The 23,304-nt window shown below is 43.0% G+C and overlaps 1 protein-coding gene and 1 long non-coding RNA gene across 5 annotated transcripts in view; one reads left to right on the top strand and one right to left on the bottom strand.

The window, feature by feature from the left end:
• Positions 1-5,305: 5,305 nt before the first annotated feature.
• The window catches only part of LOC120094160 (uncharacterized), a 64,872-nt gene continuing 46,873 nt past the window's right edge, over positions 5,306-23,304 (bottom strand). For all 3 annotated transcript variants that reach the window (XR_015627679.1, XR_015627681.1, XR_015627682.1), the window contains 3 exons: positions 8,547-8,700; positions 6,858-6,897; positions 5,306-5,475 (listed from right to left, as the gene is read on the bottom strand). This is a non-coding gene — a long non-coding RNA (uncharacterized LOC120094160). The remainder of the gene's footprint in view (positions 5,476-6,857; positions 6,898-8,546; positions 8,701-23,304) is intronic.
• The window catches only part of Cul5 (cullin 5), a 53,720-nt gene continuing 50,069 nt past the window's right edge, over positions 19,654-23,304 (top strand). Inside the window, exon 1 of one of the 2 annotated variants that reach the window (XM_087563581.1) lies at positions 19,654-20,090. In XM_087563581.1, the coding sequence (XP_087419707.1) occupies positions 19,842-20,090 (249 nt within the window). In that variant the 5' untranslated portion in view covers positions 19,654-19,841. 2 annotated transcript variants of the gene reach the window in all.

The raw sequence follows: 23,304 nt of genomic DNA, 5'->3' as shown, positions 1-23,304 counted from the left end.
TCGTGTCTGAAAGTATTTTGTGCAATTTTGAAGTAGGTATTTAATTGTATTTTAAAATATAAACACTTGTACATTTTCTAGATTTGTGTATTTTTAATAGTACTCATGAAGAAAAGAACATCAATTATGTCACTATGAAAGTTTTGGATATTTATATTGTCAATATTTTTATGTCCCAAGGCTGTTTTGTGGGAATGAATGCAAACTGGCCCTCCCCACACAAGTCTATTTTTACTGTAACAATTTTGAATTCCATCACATCTAAAATGGAGTGACTTAAAATGCAGAATATCTAACGGTTTCAAGTACAGTTACCTGGGTCTACTTGTCAAGCTAAAAAACTGCGATTGAAAGTGTGATTTCATTTTCTGTGGACACCTTTTATATTAATGCTGGATAAAGACTAAAGTCTTGTCTGAAGGATAGGATGTGTTCCATACTCAGAATAGAAGCTGGAAGAACAGATGGGAAGAAGGGGACTCCAACAGTTGATACTTGCACAAGCAAGTTCTACAACTCTGTGTCTCTCAACTCTTTGGTTATCAGGGTGTATGTGGTGTGTGTGTGTGTGTGTGTGTGTGTGTGTGTGTGTGTGTGTGTGTGTGTGTGTGTGTGTGTGTGTTTGATGAAAGTAAAAGGATAAATGGGGCGCCGTTGATTTTACTTTATGGAGGAGGTCTTTCCCTCCTCCTATGAGGAGGTATTATCAGTGTGTGAAATCTGGGCATGCTAACACACACTCTGGAGGTAGAGGCACACAGATTTCTGTGAGTTTGAGGCCAGCCTGGTCCATGATGTGAATACTAGGACAGCCAGGGGCTATGCAGAGAGACCCTATTAGTAAGTAAAAACTAAAGATTTAAGGCTGCCAGAGTGTATACCCTTATCCCCAAATCAATCTATCTATCTATCTATCTATCTATCTATCTATCTATCTATCTATCTATCTATCTATCATCTATCTATACATACACACACATATACATATGTCTGTATGTATATGTGTATATAACTGACCTTTTTAATATATTGTTATAAAGGATGTGGACTATCATGCCAAAACAAAGTTTTACTGTAGACAAAAATATTTTGCCCAGGTTCCTTAGAAGTCAGACACACACCTTTAATCCCTAGCACTCAGGAGGCAGAGGTTAGGCAGATCTCTCTGAATTTGAAGCCAGCCTGGTCTACAGAGCAAGTTTCATGTTGGCCAGAGTTACATGGTGAGACCCTGTCTTTAAAAATAGACATACCTTGGGCTGGAGAGATAGCTCAGCGATTAAAAGCACTGGCTGCTCTTCCAGAGGTTCTGAGTTCAATTCCCAGCAACTACATGGTGGCTCACACCCATCTGTATTGGGAGCCAATGCCCTCTTCTGGTGTGTCTGAAGACAGTGACAGTGTACTCATATACATAAAATAAATAAATAAATCTTTTAAAAAATAGACATTCCTTACTTTATATTAATATTACATTTAAATTTATTTAATATTATATAAATTTAATACCAATAGATGTAGCTAATTACCAAATATTATAATTTTATGAATGAACAAAAATCTACTTGGTGTACAAGAAATGTGTGCCTGGTTGACACTGCTCACCCTCAGTGCTAACACTCTGAGAACATGTAATGATGTGATGGTTACTATGTGTAAGCTTAGACACAATGTTCAAGTGGTCAGGATGCTTTTCAAGGTGACGTTTATGTTTTCTGCATCTTCATAGGAGCAAGTAAAAGAGAGTTTCTGAGCCTGGAAACCTGAAGTACTTCATGAGTTTTCTTTACACCACTGAAAAACAGAATCTGGATTAGTGAAAACATTTTAAGGGGCTGGAGAGATGGCTAAGTGGTTAAGAGCACTGACTGCTCTTCCAGAGGTCCTGAGTTCAATTCCTAGTAACCACATGGTGGTTCACAACCATCTATAAATAAAATAAATCTTTTTAAAAAAAATGCATTTTAAGAATGATGTTTGTTTTTTTATGGCCCTTAGTTTAATGAAGAGCAGAACTTCCAAGAACTTCCAAAACTTCAGAGTGCTCTGAATTTGCATAATTCCTTAGATCTGATCAAATAAAAAGGATATAAGCAAGACTAAAGATCCATTTGGATCCATATGGTTTCCTCATAGTTGCCCAGAAGGACTTAAGTTGGAAAAGCAAAGGGAACATCATCACCTCTAGGGGGAAATCACTCAGAGTTGATCTTTTGTACTTTAAAATAGTAAAGTAACAGGGCCAGGTGTGGTGTTGCACTGCTATCATCCAGAGACAGCAGGGTCACTGCTATAGAGCAAAATCCCTTCTCAGTCAACAGTAAAACAGACGCCCAAACAAAGCTACTCTTACAAATCTCACAGTTGATACATTCATGCTTCAGGACCTTAATGAACCTCAAATGCTTGCACCAATGTTTTCCTGGGCAACCAATCTTCACCTGTGAACTAAGGGACAATACTATTCTTTTGAACATGGATGAAGTGCTATGCGATCCGACACTTCTATAACAGCAGACCATACTTCTCTAACTAGACCAGAGCCCTGAGCCGTGGCAATCCGATCAATCACAACACACTCTCGATCACTTGCTGCACACAGTGATGGTAAAGAAAGAAAGAGTCCTTTAAAGATTCATTACAAACAAATGTACCTTGCTATCTCTCTTGGTAAAAATTTTGTCTCTATTAAAATAGTGCCTAACATACTGTTGTAACTGTGCCATTCAATGACTACTAACATGGTTATGGTATTGAATTATGCCTTTTAAATGTGAGTTCCACATATTTCGCTTTAGTATATACATTCCATGGGAGGATACATGTTTTTCTGTCACCATCTCTTGGTATTTTTTCCAAAATGACAAGAAAAGTGAAGTATGGTATAAACTTGATCTATATTTTAATGGTACCTGGTTTAAAATAATGAAGACTATGACAGAAGTCTTCAAAACTATGGACCGAAATAAACAGTTTAACAAGTTAATTAGTCAAATGTTTTGTTATGGATACAGAAAGCTGAAAGCATATTCCTGATCACACAGTCTTCATTTCTTTTGACTGTATAAAACAAACCATTTGGCTAGCTTCCTATTTTACAACCAGGACATTAGTAAACCAGGGTTACTCAAAGAAACAGAATCAATATTAAGCTAATAGGTGAAGATATTATTGTGTTGTATTTGTTACACCGCCAATTTGAACCTCTCTTGTGGAGACTGTCAGTTCCAAAATATTCAGGCTGGAGACTCAAAAGAACCACTGCTGCAGTTGGACTTCAAAGGCCATCTGTCTGCCCAGAAACAGTGAAAACGGTCAATACTGACAATGATGTTAAAGGCAGTCTTCTGGAGGATTCCATGTTGCTCAGAGCAGACCAGCTTCTTCCTTCTATTTAGCCCTTCAATTGATTAGATGACACTGACCCACGTTATGAAGGCTGAGATGCTTTACTCAAAGTCTACACTTTTAAATGTTAACCTCTGCTGCTGGCGTGGTGGCACATGCCTTTAAGCCCAGCACTCGGAGGAAGAGGCAGGCAGAGCTATGTGAGCCTAGTCTATATAGTGAGTTCCAAAAGGTCAGGGCTATGTAGAGATCCATAAAATAGGAAAAGAAAAGTTAATATCCTCCAAGTATACTTGCACATGCACTTCTAGAATAATCAGTAATGTCATGGGCTCAGCAAAGTTGACACATTAAATAAGCCACCCCAAAACCTAGAAAAACAAATAGATCCTCCTGCCTCTGCTTCTCAAGTGCTGGTTCTAAAGGTATGTACCACCAACGCACAGCCCAGTGTTCAATTTTAAACGTTAACCATCAAGGAACCATGTCTAATCACTTTTTTATGAAGTTGCACAAAAGCAACACCTGCCTGCCCCCTGAACTTGACACACATTATGACTGAAATCATGTGGTCATTAAGTGTTGTCACAAACTATATTAATATAGTCCTACTGTTGCTGTTCCTACCAGGAAGCCTGCATGACCTCTCCTATCACCAGCTTTGGCCTGCATAAGTGAGCTGCAAGAAGTGAGCTTTTTGGAGAGAGAGACAAATGTCCTTTTATTAGGATAGTTTCTACTGCCCTTTCTGAGGGAGAGCCTGTCACTTTACATAGTACATCCATTTAGTATGCTTAATTTTCTGGGCAGGCCTGTTAAGCCTTTATTCTATGGTCATGGCAGGTCTAGCATTCCAACAGCAGTTAACATGGACAGCATTCTCTGCCTTCCAGAGGTCATCCTAGAAAAAAGTTGGCACTATCTTCCAGGATTCTTGCCAGAGTATTAAATCTAATATTCCTGAAAATGCTCCCAAATCAAGAATATCTCCCTTACTAACACCCCCCCCAACTGCTTTTTCCTTGGCCTTCTGACCAAGTTTCTTTAAAAAACCAGTGGCAAGGGCTGAAGAGCTAGCTCAGTGGTTAAGAGCACTGACTGCTCTTCCAGAGGCCCTGAGTTCAATTTCTAGCCACAACATGGTGGCTCACAACCATCTGTAATGGGCTCGGATGCCCCCTTCTGGTGTCTGAAGACAGCAACAGTGTACTCATATATATAAAATAAATAAGTCTTTAAAAAAAAAAAAAAACAACAAAACACTGCAAAGCAGGACATAATGGTATAAGCTTTTTTTTTTTGGTTCTTTTTTTCGGAGCTGGGGACCGAACCCGGGGCCTTGCGTTTGCTAGGCAAGCGCTCTACCGCTGAGCTAAGTCCCCAGCCCCCAGCCCCTGTGGTATAAGCTTTTCATTCCAGCACTTGGGAGGCAGAGGCAGGCAGACCTCTGTGAATTTGAGGCAAGCCTGTCTATATAGTGAGTTCCAGGACACCCAGGACTACTAGAGAGACAGTTTCAAAACAAAACACAAACCAAAAACATTACCTAAGAACAAAAAATCAAAAATTAAAACAAGACAAAACAGGAAAACAGTGGCAGGCACAATTCCTAGGCCCTGTCAGCTGCAGTCTTAGAACTGTCTTTTGTTTTGTTTGAGAGGGATCCACCTGCTTCTTGGGAGATTAAAGGTATAAAACTCTTTGGGTTGTTCTGCTTAAAGATGTTGTTCTTGTTTAAAGATGATTTTTACTGTCCTCCCGATATATCTCCTGAGTACTTTAAAAATTATGCTAATGTGTTTCCTGCATGCACATATGAATGCCATTGGATCCCCTGGAACTACATAGAGTTGGCTGTGAACCATGTAGGTGCTGGGAACTGAACCTGGTCCTCTGAAAGAGCAACAGTACTATTAACTGTTGACTCCAGTCCCTCCTGAAAATATTTTTAAATTAGTTTGCCAACTTAAAAAAAGTAATTTATTGGAATTTTAATAAATATACAGGTTAAGTTTGGAGAAATCATATCAAGGGTAAATGTGACAAGATGTTCCTGCTGGTCTGACCTGATTCCCTTCTAAACCACAGACGTTGAAGGGGAATTTGTACTTCTGCAGCTTACTCCACCTGTGATGGAGAAAAAGTTTAAAAGACAGGAGACAGGGAGAAATGACCCTTTCAAGATATAATGCCCATTGCAGCTACAGTGTAAATGCCTTAAGCCCTATTTTTTTTCTGTTATGTTTGTTCTCAATTGCTTCATAATTAGCATGTACAATTAACACTTTCTGAAATCATTAATAGATTGTATACAGGGAACCAACTAAATGGAGCTTAATGAAGCAGGAGTCTCAAACTGTCTCAGAACTGATCCTGTTTCAATGAAGTAGGCTTGGAAGACTGAAAGAATAGTACAGAAAGGAGGGGCCTGTGAGATGACTCAGTGGGGAAAAGTACTGGCTGCTAATCACTACACTATGAGTTCAATCCTAGGAACCCACACTGTGAAGAAGAGAACACTCTTGGAACTTGTCCCTTGACTTCCACATAAACATGCACTGAGCTATACAAACACATATATACATAGGGGAGCTGAATGTGCTAGTACACACCTATAATTCCAGCGTGGAGAGACAGAAAATTTACAAACCAGGACTACATAGTGGGATCCTGTCTTAAAACTATTAGAGGAGCCAGCTATGGTGACACATAAGGTGACACATGCCTTTAGTCCTGCACTTAGGAGGCAAAGGCAGATAGGTCTCTGTGAGCTCGAGTCTAGCCTAGTCTACAGGGTGAGTTCCAGGCTCTATGTAGACAAGGCTACATAGAGAGAACCTCGGGAGCAGGGAGAACCAGTAGAGAAGGTAGCAATATTTGGGTATTAATGTGATCTCCTTGCCTAGACTTATGAAACCTGACCATGTTTTAATTGTATAAATTGTATAAGTAATGTTCTGGCTAGTTTGAAGTCAACTTGACCCAAGCTAGAGTCATCAGAGAGGAAGGAAATGCTTCTATAAGATATCACCATAGGCAAGCCTGTTGTGCACTTTTTAAATTAGTGATGTGAGGGAGCCAAGCTCATTGTGGGTACAGATACTCCTAGGCTGGTGGTCCTGGATTCTATAAGAAAGCAGGCTGAGCAAAACATAAGGAGTAAGCCTGTAAGCACACTCTTCCATGCCTTTTCATCAGCTCCTGCCTCCAGGTTCCCACTTGTTCTGAGTTCCTGCCTTGGCTTCCCTCAATGGACTGTGTGACTCAAAACATGTAAGTGAAATACTTCCCTCCCAAGTTTCAAAACAGCAATAGTAACCTTAAGACAGGTAAGTAGCTTATTAAGTTAAAAGAGGAGGAGGAGGAGGAAGAGGAGGAGGAGGAAGGAGAGGAAGAAGAGGAAGAAGAGGAGGAAGAAGAGGAGGTGGTGGTGGGCTGGAGAAATGGCTCAGTGTTTAAGAGCACTGACTGCTCTTCCAGAGGGGCTGAGCAAGCACATGTTGACTCACAACCATCTGTAATAGGATTCGATGTCCTCTTCTGGTGTGTCTAAAGAGAGTGATAGGGTACACACATACATAAAAATAAATAAATCTTTAAAAAAGAGAGAGACCACAATCATCGCACTTTACTATTATACTTGTGCACAATAAAAATGTTCTAGTAAAACTAACTTTAGATATAATTTTATTAAGAAATTGAGTTTGGGTCTGGAGAGATGGCTCAGCAGTTAAGAGCACTGGCTACTTTTCCAGAGGTCATGATTTCAATTCCCAGCAACAACATGGTGGTTCATAACCATCTGTAATGGGATCTGATGCCTTCTTCTGGTGTGTCTGAAAACAGCTACAGTGTACTTATTATTACATTACATAAAATAAATAAGTACAGTGTACTTATTATTACATTAAATAAACAAATAGACAAACACATCTTTTAAAAACAGATTAAATTCTGAGAGTTGGAGCAATAGCTGGGTGGTTAAGAGCACTGGATGCTCTTGCAGAGGACCTAAGTTTAATCCCTGGTAGTTCATAACCATTTGTAACAATAGTCCCAAAGGATCTGATACCCTTTTATGACCCTGGAGTCATTGCACACATGTACTGCACAGATATCTAACAGGTAACACCCGCCCACACACAAAATGATATAATAAAATAAATTTTAAAAGAAATTGAGGGGTCTGGAGAGATGGCTCAGCAGTTAAGAGCACTGACTGCTCTTCCAGAGGTCCTGAGTTCAATTCCCAGCAACCACTTGGTGGCTCACAACCATCTGTAATGAGATCTGATGCCCTCTTCTGGTGTGTCTGAGGACAGCTACAGTGTACTTAAATCTTTTTTTTTAAGATTTATTTATTTATTTATTATATGTAAGTACACTGTAGCTGTCCTCAGACACACCAGAAGAGGGCATCAGATCTCATTACAGATGGTTGTGAGCCACCAAGTGGTTGCTGGGAATTGAACTCAGGACCTCTGGAAGAGCAGTCAGTACTCTTTTTTTTTTTTTTTTGGAGCTGGGGACTGAACCCAGGGCCTTTCGCTCGCTAGGCAAGCGCTCTACTGCTGAGCTAAATTTCCAACCCCAGCAGTCAGTACTCTTAACCACTGAGCCATCTCTCCAGCTCAAAATAAATCTTTTTTAAAAAAGAAGAAATTGAGTTCTCTGTGGTTAAAACAAAATCTTTTAAATCCCATTAGTAAAATTACTTTCATTTGGCTTATTCTTATTTTTGAAACCTTTGAGAATTTAAAAACAATTTTCATATTCTTTTTCTTTTCTTTTCCTTTCCTTTTCTTTTATCTTTTCTTTTCCTGCCCCCTCCCCCCCGCCCTTCAAGACAGTGTTTCTCTGTGTAACAGCCCTGGCTGTCCTAGACTGGCTTTGAAGACCAGGTTGGCCTTGAACTCCTGGAGATCTGCCACTATACTCTGCTCTATCTTTTGTTTTTCTATTTGCTAATTAGACTAGCTAAACTTGTTTGAAGTTTTCTGGTAAGAAAAAGTAGATAATTAGTTATGCAATTGTGTATAAGAAAACAAGCATTAGAGATGCTGGGAAGTCAGGTACTTCTTTACTCCTAGCACTTGGGAACTTGAATCAAACAATTACACAATTACAGGACAATCAGAACTATGCAGAGAGGCGCTGTCTCAACACCCACCCTACCCAGCAAAACAAGAAGTACTTGCCTTGTGTTTCTTTGAATTTGTCCTCTTCCTGGATCCAGTCCGGGTGAGACAGCAGCTCTTGTCATTGAAGTTAATTGTTATACCACAATTGTTACAGCTGAAATAGCATTTGGAACATTCTCCATCTCAATTGCTGTAAGCAGACCCGTGGCCACTAGGGGAACCAGAGTGCCAGGTTGAAGAACAGCCCTAAGATTCTTGACTTGTCTGTAGCTACTTGAGATGGAGTAAACCCGAAAGGGACAATGAACCAAAGGGGTCTAGAGGGTAAATAAACAGAAACATCAGAAAATCCAGGACAATCTCCAGGTTTATCACTCCTCTCCTAACAGAAGAGTTGTGGGAAAATTCTGCTAATTAAGGTCAAAGTCTATCATTGACCAGATAGCTTTCTGAGCTCAGCAAAAATAACAGGACTCCATCCCCTTCTCTGACCTTGTCTAAGGAGTTTAATCTCGCCTCCCCCATCTCTACCTGCAGAATATCGCCTAGCCTCAGAATATAGGTTCAACTTCCTTTCTCATACAGAACCTCTTCTGCTACCCAGTGAGATTCCTGAAATGCTTGAAATGCTTTCCCATGCTAATGGGGCAGGCATTTCAATACCCTAAGCCCATTCTGGATGTTCCCCCAATATAAGCGTTGAATCATTCCAGGTAAAGTTGATCTGCCTCCCTGCAGCTGGTCCTGGTGTGTTAACGAACATATTCACAGGGTTTCTGAACCCCTCACTTTCCTCCTCTGTGCTCCTTTTGCCCTTGTGGACACCGATGATCCTGAAGGCAGGGATCCTCTCAGAGAGTTGGGAGATATCTGGAGAATGAGGCAGGAGCTGGCCATCTTTAGAGAAGAGGCCTAGAGGAGCTAGTTTTGGGTGAGGCAGCCTCAGGGAAGAAGGGAAGAATTAGGTTTGGAAGAGAAGAATTTGCTCTTCAAGGTAAGATTCACATCTAGAGCCCTTTGTCTCTTTCTTCGATATTTTTCTCCTGAAACCATCCTTCAGTCAGAATAGGCATCCAGTCACAAACTGGAGCCCCAATTCTGTCAATCACCCACACTCTGCTGGAAGATAATTAGCCTCCAAGAAAGTTCAAAGGCTGCCAAGTTGGTAAACACGAAAGGTCAGGTGAAATATGTTTGTTCCAAAAACCATACAATGGTCAGTGGGTTTCAGGTTGTGATACTCTGGTTATCTGTTTTTGTAATATTTGGAACCTTTAAACATTTTTCTAATATTTCAGCATTTGAAGATTGCTTCCCTCATAAATATTATTGGTTAACATTAGTTCATGAAGAGCCATGAAAGAATTGCTGACTATCCAACAGTTACTTTTTAGCCACAAAGTAAGTGGTCAGCTCCACGTTAACATCCACTATCCCTGGGCCCTAGCCATCCTCCAGCACAGGTAAGACAAAATGCCCAACTTGTAATGTCCATAGCCTTATGCCACTTTCCAAAGGAGATGAGGTTTCCCTCAGAACATTGGAAAGCATCTCCCTTCAATACCATCTCCCATGCTCCACTCCTACGGCTGGTATCTGCAAACTAAGTGGAGTCTGGTTATCTCCATAGCACTGCTCTATGTCTTTTTAGCACCAAGCTTAAAGTTGTTCCCGGGACCTCTTTGCTCTCCAGTACCACTTTCAGATCATATTATCTTTCCCTCTTCTGGTAAAAAACAAAAATAAAACTATTTTGTATTAGCACTCTAAGCTCCACCCCCACAGTTACCTGGCAACAGCCAGACATGCTTGACACTATAAAAGGGGTTGCTTGCCCTCTTCTCACTCTCTTGCTCTTGCTCTTGTCCCTTTGTCCCTTCTTTCTCCATTCCCCTTCCCCCTTCTTTCCACATGCTCATGGCCGGCCTCTACTCCTCTCCCCCCCACCCCCTCTCAATCTCTCTGCCCTACTGCCCTCTTAACTCCCCTCTCCATGCCCTAAATAAACTCTATTCTATATTATACTGAAAGAGCGTAAACGGGGAGCCGCGTCTCTCACTCCAATCGTGGGATGGGGTGCCCCAAGGAATCACGAGTAGCCATCTTGATGTAACAGCAGGAGGTAGCTTTTATTAACGAGATCCCTATTAGCAGGATCCCGGGTTGATAGGTATCCCATACAGGAGACAGAGGAATTGACCCCGAGCTTCCAAACTCGGGGGGTTATATAGGGGCATTCGCGCGGTTACACATGATTGGTCAATTCAAATGGTGCACAGTTACCTTCGGCGCGAAATTACATCAGCAAGGAGTACGTGCTCTCTAGCAGCTCTGCAGGCAGGCAGGGTGGCTCATCTCACTCAGGGGGGTGAAGGAAGGGGAGGGGGTGGCTACAGATGGTCAATGTCCTTGGGGCTGATAGCTGGTCCGGCAGGTCCTATCTCTAACACCCTCTCAGGCATGTCCTAACTTTTTGAAATTTTAATTCTTCAATACCATAGTGTGGCTGGTCCCTCAGGGGTAAGAGATGCCTCAACATTGACCCACTGAGGCACCCCTTTTCCCCAGATCCCCATACAACACAATCCCCCTGTGTCTGTACTTTAAGTTTTTTTGTTGTTGTTGTTGTTTTTTTGGTTCTTTTTTTCAGAGCCGGGGACCGAACCCAGGGCCTTGCGCTTCCTAGGCAAGCGCTCTACCACTGAGCTAAATCCCCGACCCCGTCTCTGTACTTTAAAATACAACATTAGAGGGGCTGGAGAGATGGCTCAGTGGTTAAGAGCACCGACTGCTCTTCCTGAGGTCCTGCGTTCAAATCCCAGCAACCACATGGTGGCTCACAACCATCTGTAATGAGATCTGATGCCCTCTTCTGGTGCATCTGAAGGCAGCTACAGTGTACTCATATACAATAAAATAAAATCTTAAAAAAATAAATTTATTAAAACAAAAAAAATACGTTAGTCAACACATCATTTTGTTTGGTTTGGGATGAGGTTTTCCTATGTAGCTCAGACTGATAGCCCTGCCTCAACCCTGGGATCCTTCTGCCTCAGTTTCCCAAGTGATAAGATTATAGGCATGTGTCATCACACCTAGATCAATGCTCATCATTGTCTCTTAAAAAAACCTTGTTTTTCAGTTTCCCCTTGATCTTGTGCATGTGGGATAACTATCCAGGAACTCCTATTTCACCATCATGTACAGGCCCTTCTAGATCATTTGTATTCATTCCTAATGGAATTAGGTGCAGACACCATTATCATTGTCTCTAACAAATTCCACGTTATGATAATTCTTAATGACTTCAATATCTGTGTAGTTAGGTCACCAATGTGCTAAGGTTTCAATAGATTTTTTTCTTGCTGAGGTCGGTATGTGTGTGTGTAATGTGGGTGCAGGGTGCCATTGTGCTTCTGTGGAGGTCAGAGGACAGCCTTGACAGCCGTCTTCTCCTTCCACCTTGCTTGCCGCAGGCCTGTCTTGTTTAGCTCGTGTGCTTCCCACTCCAGGCTAGCTGGCCTTGGACCTGTTTGCTCAAGAAGCAGTAGTATTACAGACATGTATTATCATGTCCAACTTTTATGTAGGTTCCAGGGATCCAAACTTAGGTGATCAGGCTTCTGTGACAAAAGCTTTTAGCTACTCAGTTGTCTTCCCAGTAAAAGGGTTTGGTTTTTTTGTCTGTTTGTTTTTGTTTTGTCTTGTTTTCCTTTTAAGGTAGTGTTTGAGACAAGAGGTTTATGTACAAGTGGTGTATTTGGGAGCTAAGTCAGGTGGCAGGAGCAAAGGAGTAGACGAGTAAGTTAGGGAGGAAGAGTTAGTGCCCTTAGAGGTGAGCTACAAAGGTCAGTATCATGAACAAAAAGAACCAAACCTGGTGGGTACTCTGGTAATCATTCTGAGAATTCCACAGAATTGTATACCAAAGACTAGGGACTGGGGCATTATCCACTGGCTTGTTACCCTACTGTTTGAGGATTGGTCCTGAAAATATTTGCTTCCTTAGGCTTTACTGAACTTGTCTGTGACACTTGTGTGATTCTGGATCTTTAGAGAAAATCCTGAAATTGAAGTGCAAAGAAGTGTGCCTGTCAGGTGGGATTTTGTCACAGGGAATTTGATCACATAAAATGTTTACCACAGTGGCTGTTGAAATTAGAATTAGGCCTACCCCATATGACTGGCCAACAAAGTATCTGGATGCCTGGCTTTTCAGTTCCCAGATCTGTTGTTCAGTGTCCTCCCCCTTGATTATAGCTTAGCCTTTGGCACTACAATGGTTATTACTACTAACAGCCTACATCCCTCTCACCCTCCAATGGTTGTCTCCTGTCTTTCCAGCTGGACTTCTCTCATTTCAACAACCCTTAGGTCTGCCAAGAACCACCCTCGGCTTAGAGAGGGATTCTGAGAGAAGGGGTGTCTGGGAGTGGAGAAAACAAACAACTTGAAGTCAAATCATGGTCCAAATCGGAGGCCTACATTCTGCTCAAGACAGCTTTCCAGGTTGCTTTTTCTCTTTCTGATTTCTCTGGGGTCTCCAGACAGCTCTCCGTTGTTATTCTAAAATCTTCTCTGGATAGCTCTTCTCTTGCAGGTCCTAAGTCCAGTCTTTTATTTTACATATCCATCCAGTCCTTTACTCAGGTTTCCTTTGAATCAGCATCCATGACCCATCCCCTTGACTCTTAAGAGACAGCAAGCACACTTTCTTTGGTTTTTTTAACATGGCAAAAGAATTCAGAGGTCTGTTTGCCTTTGTTAAACACAGACAATATGGTTGAAGAGGTGGCTCAGGAGTTAAGAGCACTGACTGCTCTTTCAGAGGCCCTGAGTTCAATTCCCAACAACCACATGCCCACAACCATCTATAATGGGATCCAATGCCCTCTTCTGGTGTATCTGAAGACAGAGACAATGTACTCACATACATTAAATAAAAAATTAAATTAAAAATTAAAGTTCTGGCAAAATAGTTGCAGGATGGCATGTATGGCTGCCCAGGAATCATGGTGCATGTGTGTAGTCCTTTTACTCTCCCACCACTGAACATAGTAATGTGCTATCTTCTTTTCTCCTTTCTGCATAAAATTTCACCTCATCCTATGAACTGATGATGTTGACTTCAAGGAAGGAAAGCAATCAACAGAATCTTCAGCCTGTGTTAGATGACCCAGTGGTTAAGAGCACTGTCTATTCTTCTAGAGATCCTGAGTTCAAATCCCAGCAACCACGTGGTGGCTCACAACCATCTGTAATGAGATCTGATGCTCTCTTCTGGTGTGCATGAAGACAGCAACAGTGTACTTATATATAATAAATAAATCTTAAAAAAAAAAAAAAGGACCTTCAGCCTGCCTTGCTGTCTGTCTTCTGCATTGCCAGGTGCTTCCAAGGTAGTGTTTCTGTCTTCCTCTCTTACTGAATGTGAGTAAGAAAGTAAGGTCATGATCCAAATGCTGGCTGGAGAGAGAGTACTTGCTGTTCTTGCAGGAGACCCGGGTTCAGTTCCTAACACTCACATGGAGGCCCCCAAACATCTGGAATTCCAGTTCTAGGGGATCTGACACCCTTTTCTGGTCTCCACAGGCACTGCATAGACATGGTGCACAGATGTACATACATACAGGGTCTCTCTATGTAGTTCTGTCTATCCAGGAACTGCTAGGTAGATCAGTCTAGCCTCAAACTACTCAAAGATCTTCCTTCCTTGCCTTCTAAGTGCTGGGATAAAAGGCATACACTACCATAGCTAGCTTACATTTTTTAAAGAACAAAACAAACATAAGAGAAGGGCTCAGCTGTTAAAAGCACTGGCTGCTCTTGCAGACTACCTAGGCTCAATTCCCAGCACCTATATGGTGTCTAATAACCATCTGTAACTCTGGTTCCAGGAGATCCAATGCCCTCTTTTGACCTTTGGCTGGGTGGTGGCAGAATATGCCTTTAATCCCAGCACCCCACACGAATCTCTGAGTTCAAGGTCAGCCAGATGTATAGTTTGAGTTCCAGGTCAAGACTACACAGAGAAACCCTGTCTTGAATAACCAAACCAACCAACCAACCAACCAAACAAACAAACAACAAGCCAAACAAAAGAGAGAAATCCACATGTGTGGCTGTGAGCAGTGGCATATCTGTGGTCCCAGTATTAGGAAGGCTGAGAAAGAGAAGAGAACCCCAGTCTTCCTTGGGCTTGAGCCAAGTCAAGCAGCCAAGCCTGCCCTAGAGACCATCAGTTGAGGAGATGTATAGTGGCCCATCAGTAACAAAGCAGTGGCACCTCAGCAAGAGGAGGCTGAAGGACTCATGGAAAATTACTGTAGATTATGGAGGGCTGGATGGGGTAGGATCTATCATGCCATTGTAGTCAACCCACCCCAGTTCCTTTTCAAATCACTGTGACAAAACAGCCAAACAAAAGCAAATCAAGGAATGGTTATTTTGACTCACAGTTCAAAGTACAACCCACCATCATAGTAAGTAAATGAAAATGAGGACATGACCACTCCTACTTATGGCTGAGGTTTTTATATAGATATGTGAGAGAAGACAGCCAGAGGCATCTGGCAGAGTCTAGACTGAGCATGGACAGCAGACTGAACTTAGCTATTAGAGGAGAGGGAAGGGGAGGGGAGGGGAGGGGAGAGGAAGAGAAGAGAGGGAAGAGGAGGCCAAAGTGACCAAGAGAGTGCATTGGAACCAAGAGACCTAGAGTGCTTATAGCTAAAATGGCTCTTACATAGGGATCAGAAGCTTTGGGAAGGGAAGTCCAGCTACTGGGCTGGAGAGGTTTAGGTTGGAGGAGGGGAGCTTGGATGAGTCACATTACTACCTGAGAATTATCCCTAGGTTTCTCTGAGATCGAACAGTAAGAAAGGCAAGATGGCTGCCAGAGTGCAAAACAGATGGTCACACTGGAAGGAAAGAGCAACAAATCCTACTTTTTTCTCCCTTCCTTTTTCTTCAGGGTAGGATCCCCAGTTAGTGTGGATCTCCTCATGACAATTAACCTAATCTAGAAAATCCCTCACAGATAAGCCAGGGTTTGTTTTCATAGTGATTCTAAATGCTGTCAAGCAAAATTAACTGTCACACTAACCTTGTTGTCTGGGTTTGTTTGTTTTGTGACTGGGCTTACTTAGCCCAGGTTGGTCTAGAACTCGCTATGTAGCTGAGGATGACCCTGAGTTTCTGCCCTTCTGATCCTCCTAAGTGCTAGGACTAGGTCGGCAGCACCTCTCTGCCTGTTTTATGTGCATGTTGAGCAAGGACTCTGCCAAATGAGTTATGCCCTTTGGACAGAATTAATATAAACCATAGGATTGTTTCAGACTGTACTGACACTGCAGTCACAGTCAGGACGGGTTAGGGCCAAATATCCAAGGTCAAGGGTGGGCTTCCTCCCCATGAGTTGTTGGACAGGGAGGTCCCCTCAAGGATCTCCCCAACCAAACCTTAAGGCTGTTTTAAGTCCTTGTTTATGGTATTTATCAGCCTGAGAATGAGCACAGAACTCCCTCCTAGTTTTCATACCTCAATGCAATATGCAGGCTGCTGGGGAAGGATTGTCTTAGCAACAAGAGTCTTGCTTGGTATGGCTTTTTTTGTTTGTATGTTTGTTTTTTTGAAATAGGGTTTCTTTGTGTAGCCCTGGCTATGCTGGAACTCTCACTGTAGACCAGGTTTGCCTCAAACCTTGCCTCTGCCTCCCAAGTTCTGGAATTAAAAGGGTGTGCTACCACGGCCCAGCCCTTGATAAGGATTTTTTTTTAAAAGAATTATTTATGTATGTGAGTACACTGTAGCTGTCAACAGACAACAGAGGAGGGCATCGGATGCCATTACAGATGGCTGTGAGCTACCATGTGGTTGCTGGGAATTGAACTCAGGACCTCTGGAAGAGCAGTCAGTGCTCTTAACTGCTGAGCCATCTCTCCAGCCCTGATAAGGGTCTTACACTGAGAAATGATACTCGTTCCTTGGTGCACAGTGGCATGACTGTTGGGAGTGTAAACAACTAATTTTAGGATTGGACTTTGGGTCTGTTCCACAAGAGAAAACTTACACACAGTGCTGTAAACCGGGACAAAAAGCCAGTGGCTGGGGAGGTCTTAGGCCTCAGTGGAGAAGCAACTGCTACTTCACTGTTAAGTGGGTATTGTGTGCCTAGTAAATTGCCTTTTAAACATTTGTGATTATACACATAATTACTGCCGCTGTCAGCTTAGGCTATCCTGGAGGGATTTTTTTTCCCTCAGTGTACTGCAGAGACTCATTAACCAGTTAGTTGGCCTCCTGAGAAGAACTGTTGCTGTGGCAGTGGCTAGGTGCTCAGCTTCCCAGAGAAGAAAACAGTCAGGCACCCACAGTGCTCCCCCAAACTGCATAAGCTCAGAGAGCATCACAGAAGTGAGGATGGAAAGGACATAAGCCAGAGGAAGGGAGGGCGGGTTGTGTAGCTACTTCTTTACTGAAACGTTTCTTCCTAAAGGGAGGAGGGAGGTTAACGAGACTCAGGAAGCAAATCTTAAAGCTCAAAGGTTAAAAACTGTTTTGACTAGTGTTCTCTTGGTAATTGTGTTACCCAAAAAACCTGTTTGCAATGTTCCACACGTAGGCTGAAGAAAGCCTGCCCCCAGCTGGCTCTGATTGGTAATAAAGAACTTCTATACAGCCAATGGCTGGGCAGAGGGTCACAAGACCTTGAGTTTTGAAAGGGGTAGGAACCAGACAAGATGAAAAGAAAGAGGACAGAATGTAAGAGCAACCAGAGAACAGGGCCAGACTGCCTCGTAAGTATCTGAGTGAGTGGCCACCGGCTGCCTTGGTAGCACGGGAAGGGTTAGGAGTTTCAGGAGTACCAGAGGGGAGTGTTTGCTAGCAGGGGAAGGTTTAGGAATGCTCAGCCTTTGAGCTAGTCACAGCATGTCAAAATTAACTGACGTACATGTGTGTTGTGTGGGTATCTCTCTGTGTATATCTATGTGAATACAGAGGCCCTCGGAGGCCAGAAGCATGAGATCCCCACAGAACTGGCGTTATGGTTGTGAACCACCAAATGTGGGTGTTGGGAACAGAACTCAGGGACCTTCTCAGACAGCAGGTATGTTCTTTGCCCCAGAGTCATCTCTCCGGACTATTCCCCTTCTATTTTTGCATCCTTTGTTTTGTTTCCTTCTTCACTGTTCTCTTCATGAAGTTTAATTAATACTTAAGGTTTCCACTATGAGTGATAGATTCCAGCATTCAGTATATTAATCTATTAAAAGGCATGGAATCAGCTGGCACACTCTGTAATCCCAGCGCTCAGAGGCAGAGGCAGGCAGATCTCTGAGTTCAGGGCAGCCTTTTTAAAGAGCGAGTTCCAGGACAGCTACACGGAGAAACTTCTGTCTCAAAAAACAACAGAACAAAACCAAAAATGTATAGAATCATGTCTTACATATAGTAAGAATTATACACTTTACCTCTAATTACACTGTCTATATGTATAAATTATACACTGTTTTTATATCAATGTCATATTTAATCTTTTTTAAAGATTTATTATTTTATGTATATGAGTACATTGTCACTCTCTTCAGACACATGAGAAGAGGGCATCAGATCTCATTATAGATGGTTGTGAGCCACTATGTAGTTGCTGGGAATTGAACACAGGACCTCTGGAAAAGAGTAGTCAATGCTTTTAACCATTGAGCAATCTCTCCAGACTGTCATATTTAGTCTTTAACTTTTTAGAATTTTATGTGGATGAATTTTTGCCAGCATGTAGATTTGCACACCAAGTGTATGCCTGATGCCTATACACAGAGCCCCCTAAGTGCCAGAGTACCAGTGCTCTAAAACTGGGCCATTTCGCCAGTCTTTATATTTAATTTTTGCAAAAGCGCTGTGATTTAGATGTTTTAATACTAATTTCACCAACAAGAGAACTAAGGCTCATTGTGGTCAAGTAAAGCATTCAAGGTCTGAGAAGTAGATCTTAACTCATTTTAAGCATTGTGTGGCGCTAATTGGTCTGGAAGTCAGAGTGCTGAAATTAAAGGTATGTTCCACCACACCCTGCCCGAAGCAGAGATAAGGAAATTTTGGCCATTTCGGAGGGGAGCACATACCTATAATTCTACCAGTCATTCTGGAGGCAGAGAAAGGCAGATCTCTGTGAGTTCTAGGTCAACCTGGTCTACATAGAGAATTCTTGGCCTTCCAAGAATAACATAGAAAGACCGCTTCAAACAAAGCTACCTGGAATGCTTGGGGCAAAAGGAGATTTCAGGCTTAATATATGAAATAAAATCCTTCAGAGTAGAGCCTGAAAGTCTGCTTTTCTAATTAGCACCTCAGATTAAGATGAACAATGTATTAGCAATGTTTGAGAAGCTTTTGGTTTTTTTGTAGCCCTGGCTGTCCTGGAGCTTGCTCTGTAGATCAGGTTGCCCTCAATCTTACAGAGATCCTCCTGCCTCTGCTTTGAGTACTGGGATTAAAATTGTGGAACAGTGAGAGATGAGTTTCAAAGAAACAAGTTTGACACCAGGTGGTGGTTTCCCACACCTTTAATTCCAGCACTTGGGAGCCGAGGCACCTCCAGTATAGCCAGGGCTATATAGAGAAATTCTGTCAAAAACCAACCAACCAAAGAAACAAACAAACAAAACCCAAAAAGAACAGTGCTAGGAACTTGCGTAATGCATTAAATTACAGCTAAACGGAGATAACCCTGTATAAATTATATTGTCTTCCCTTGATCAGAGATTTGTGATCTGAAGCGATGCAATTTGGAGAAAATACTGTAGGGTGCTCTAGGATATGTCTTAAGGAGTCCAAGATTAATAATCACTTCTTGAACAAGCCGGGCATTCTTTTTTTAGCGGAATAACAGCAGGTTTGTGCATCAGTCACCAAACAAATAATATACCGGGCGCCTTCTCCATGTCAGCATTTGCGGAGGACAGCAGTAAAAAGCCTTCCAGGCTAATCTAATCCAGAGCTCTGAATAGCAATCCCGATCTGGGGCGAGCGCGTGAGGGCTGCTCCGGCTCCAGCCAGCAGAGGGCGCACTCCCACCCTCCGCGCGGCCTCGGGACCCAGTGGCTTGCTATCGCCTGGGTTGCTCCCGAGCACGCCCCCGCCCGCCGCGTCACGTGACACCGCCACGGAACCTGAGGTGCGGGCCCTAAGCCGAGCTAAAGTCGTTGCTGGCGGCCGGGGCGGGTGCAACCCCAGAGGCAGAACCGAAGACGAGTTGGGGAGGCCCGGGGAAGTCGATACTACCTCTTCCCGGTCAGGTCGGCTCCCTGTCCCTTCCCACCATTCGCCGCTCGCGTCTCTTTAAGCGTTTGCATGCGCTCTCTCGCGTGGGCAGGCCGGGGTGACCATGTAGCGGGAAAGCCCGAGGAAGCACGGGTGCCTGGGACGAGCTCAGCGCTGACGGCACGCCGCTCCGGCGTCCCCTGCATCCCTCGCTGCGGCCTGCGGGGTCCTGCTGGGAACCCCGGCCTCTCGAGGAGGCCTGGCCCCGAGAGCCGCCAAGTCTCGCCGCGTCTCGCGAGAGTCCAAGTTGAGAACATGGCGACGTCTAATCTGTTAAAGGTAAGCCCCTGACTGCAGCCCGGCTTCTGCTCGGTGACCGACGCGTTCAGCTCCTGGGGAAGGACCGGGCTCCGTGTGAGCAGCGAGATGTGAGAGTGTTTCGGGGTTGTCCACCGGAACGGGAGCCGGGGTGGCTGTTGCCCGAGCACACGGACGCCGGGCCCTGGCCTCGGGGTCCAGAGGATCTGGTGGTTCCTCCCGCCGGCTGATTGACTGACTCGGAGCGATGCTTTCAGGGGATCAACCCAGGCTGGAAGCGAGAGCAGTGTTGCTGGGCCCGCACCAACCCGCCATTGTGACTCTTGGGGTCCGTTTCTTCTGGATGGAGTGTCAAAGACATAACAGGGAAAAAAAATCCCAACAAAATGCTACCTAGCAGGTTTCAGTGGCTTAACTCCCAACCCCATTTTTTAATTTCTGTTCACACTCTGGTCTGCAGGAAATGCGAGCCAGACAGCAGTGCCTACCACTTCACCCCCTTTCTCCCTTTTCTGAATGTTACACCTTCCCTTCAGTTCTCTCACGCTTGACTTCCTATTTCCACCTCTCTTCTTTCTTTCCTTCCTTCTTTCTTTCTTTCTTTCTTTCTTTCTTTCTTTCTTTCTTTCTTTCTTTCTTTTTTTTCCTTGAGGAACTGTCTCCCAGCCCCGACCTCCCATGTAGGACATCAGGTGGCATCCGATAAAGTTCTACCATTCTTTTAGAGTGTAGAAGAGTTTTCATTAAAGAAAGCATTGAGAAGTTTTTAAATACCAGGAGAGGCTCAGGGCAGGCAGATTGATAAAAAATGAGGACTATGATAAAGACATGAGTCAAGTTTGTGTTTTTAGTAAGAATTCTGTCCTAAAGCACTAGCTGAAATGGGGCTAGTGATGACCTGAGGGGACATAAACATATGTTCTCAGGCTGTGTGAATGAATAATAATAATAATAGAAAAGGCTCCTCTCCCCTAAAAGGGGTCTCATTGACCCCATCTTGGCCAGAACTTTCGATGTAGCCCAACTGGCCTCGAACTCACAGAAATCCTTTGTCTGCACTGAGATTGAAGGCCTGCAACACCACTTGAGGGGTTCCTTAAAAGGTCTTCCTGAATTTCTATCTCTTGGGTTTTTGAGACAGGGTTTCTCTGTGTAGCCTTGGCTGTCCTTGGATTCTGTAGACCAGGGTGGCCTTGATCTCTGAGATCCTCTGCTGACCCTCCCCACTCCCAATAATGAAATTAAAGGCTTGTGCCACCATGCAGCAAGCCATGGGTTGAATTTCTGTCTAACAGCTGTATGACTTTGAGCTAGTTCCCTAACCTTAACAACTTCTTTGACCAAGTTTCTTCCTCCATTTTTGGTAGTACTTTTGAGAGATGAACTATGTAAAATGCCTAAAAACAGCGACTGGCACTTAATATCAGTACGCTAAAGCACTAGAAGAACCATTTGAAACTGGGCCTGGTGGTATTGGTCATTCCCAGTATGATGTGGGTCACTGAGGCAGGAGGACCTAGCCCAGACTAGGTTATGTAGTGAGTTGAGACCAGCTGAGGCTACATTATAGACTAATTCGCAGGAAAGATTTACTCTACACGGTTATGTTTTTCAAATTTTCTAATGTGTACATGAGTGCAGACATGCCAATAGAGGTCAAAAAAACAATTTTTTTGTCTTTTGTTTTTCAAGGTAGGGTTTTTCTGTGTAGCCCTGACTGACCTGGATCTCACCCTGAAGACCAGGTTGGCCTCAATAGGATCACTTGCCTCTGCCTCCCGAGTGCTAGGATTAAAGGCAAGCATCACTGATTGGCTAAAAGAACAACTTTTGGGAGTTTTCCCATTCTGTCTGGGTTCTGGAGCTCAAACTGAGGTTGTCCGGCTTACTGGCCCCTAGGGTTTTGGGGGTTTTTGGTCTTAATGTATTTTATTAATGTTTTGAGAATTTCATACATGCATATAGTGTACGTTCATCATGGTCACTCCCACTCCAACCTTAATTTGCTTAGTGTGTGTATATGTGGGAGTGTACTGTATGGTTGTTAGAGATCAGAGGACAGCTCTGTGTGTCAGTTCTCTCCCTCTATCCTTAGGTAGGTTCTGGAGATGAAACTCTGGTTGTCAGGAGACTCATACAATAAGCACTTCATCCTCGGAGCATCTCTCTGGACACCTCCTGTAGTCCTGTGCTTTCGCTTAGGATGCTCTCAAGACCCATACTAATGTACTCACACCTACATAAGCAGTGTTTTATGTTATTTCTTGAATTGTGTTTAAGAAATAATTGGGTACCTGGTTCTTTGTAAACTTTTGACCTGTTCATTACTTGGCTAACTATGAGGTACAACCTACAATTTCCATCCCAAGTCCTTAGGAAAGTCAATATTCTCCGTAGGACCTTTAGGAAAATAAACACAGTATTCCAGTCACTAGTGTTTGTTATCTTGAGGAAATTATAAATCTTTATCTGTAGTTTATACACATAAAATGGAAAAGCCTACCTGACTGGGCTAGGATTAAAGATCACTAGGATTTTTAAAGCTCTGCATTCAGATAGCACACACCTTTATTCCCACATTCTCGAAGCTAGGCAGGCTGATCTCTGAATCCAGGCCAGCCAGGGCTGTCATTAGAGCCTGTCTCAAAACCAGAAAGAAAAAGTACTGTAACTTCGTAACAATACATTGGAAAACTTGTAACTGACTCAGTGAAGTCAGATGCCAAATATGAATTTTCAAAAAGATGATTTTGTGAGATAATGACTGTGAGAAGAAGCAGATGTCCTAAATGAACAGTATTTATTTTTGAGGCAGAACTTTGTAGCTTTGGCTGGCCTCAGTACTCAACTATTTAGACCAGCTTAGCTCAGAGAGGTTTGTAGAGGGCTGGGATTCAGGTATTCCCCACCAGGCCTGGCCTATAGTCTGATATTAGGTAGCTAGTACTGTTGTAATATGAAGGACATAATAAACAGACATTTGATTCTGTTATCAATCTACATTTACCTATTTGAGTCATTGGAACTTTTGAGGGAGGAATTCCAAATACATTTTGAATAATAAAATGGGGAGGCTGAAGTTTGTCTTTGGAATATGTGAGGACCTGCCAGGGTCCATCTATGATGTAATTTATGAGATAAAGCAGAGCTGTTACACCTTGAGTAGATATAGGATTTACTGGGGAGTGGCCAAATTAGCATATTTTTTGGTTGGATTAGTATATTGACTTATTAG

This window comes from Rattus norvegicus, chromosome 8, assembly GCF_021556685.1.
Source record: "Rattus norvegicus strain SHRSP/BbbUtx chromosome 8, alternate assembly SHRSP_T2T, whole genome shotgun sequence".
In the NCBI taxonomy this organism is placed as follows: Eukaryota; Metazoa; Chordata; class Mammalia; order Rodentia; family Muridae; genus Rattus; species Rattus norvegicus.
The sequence above is the reverse complement of the archived record's forward strand: the minus strand, read 5'-3'. Positions and strand labels throughout refer to the sequence as shown.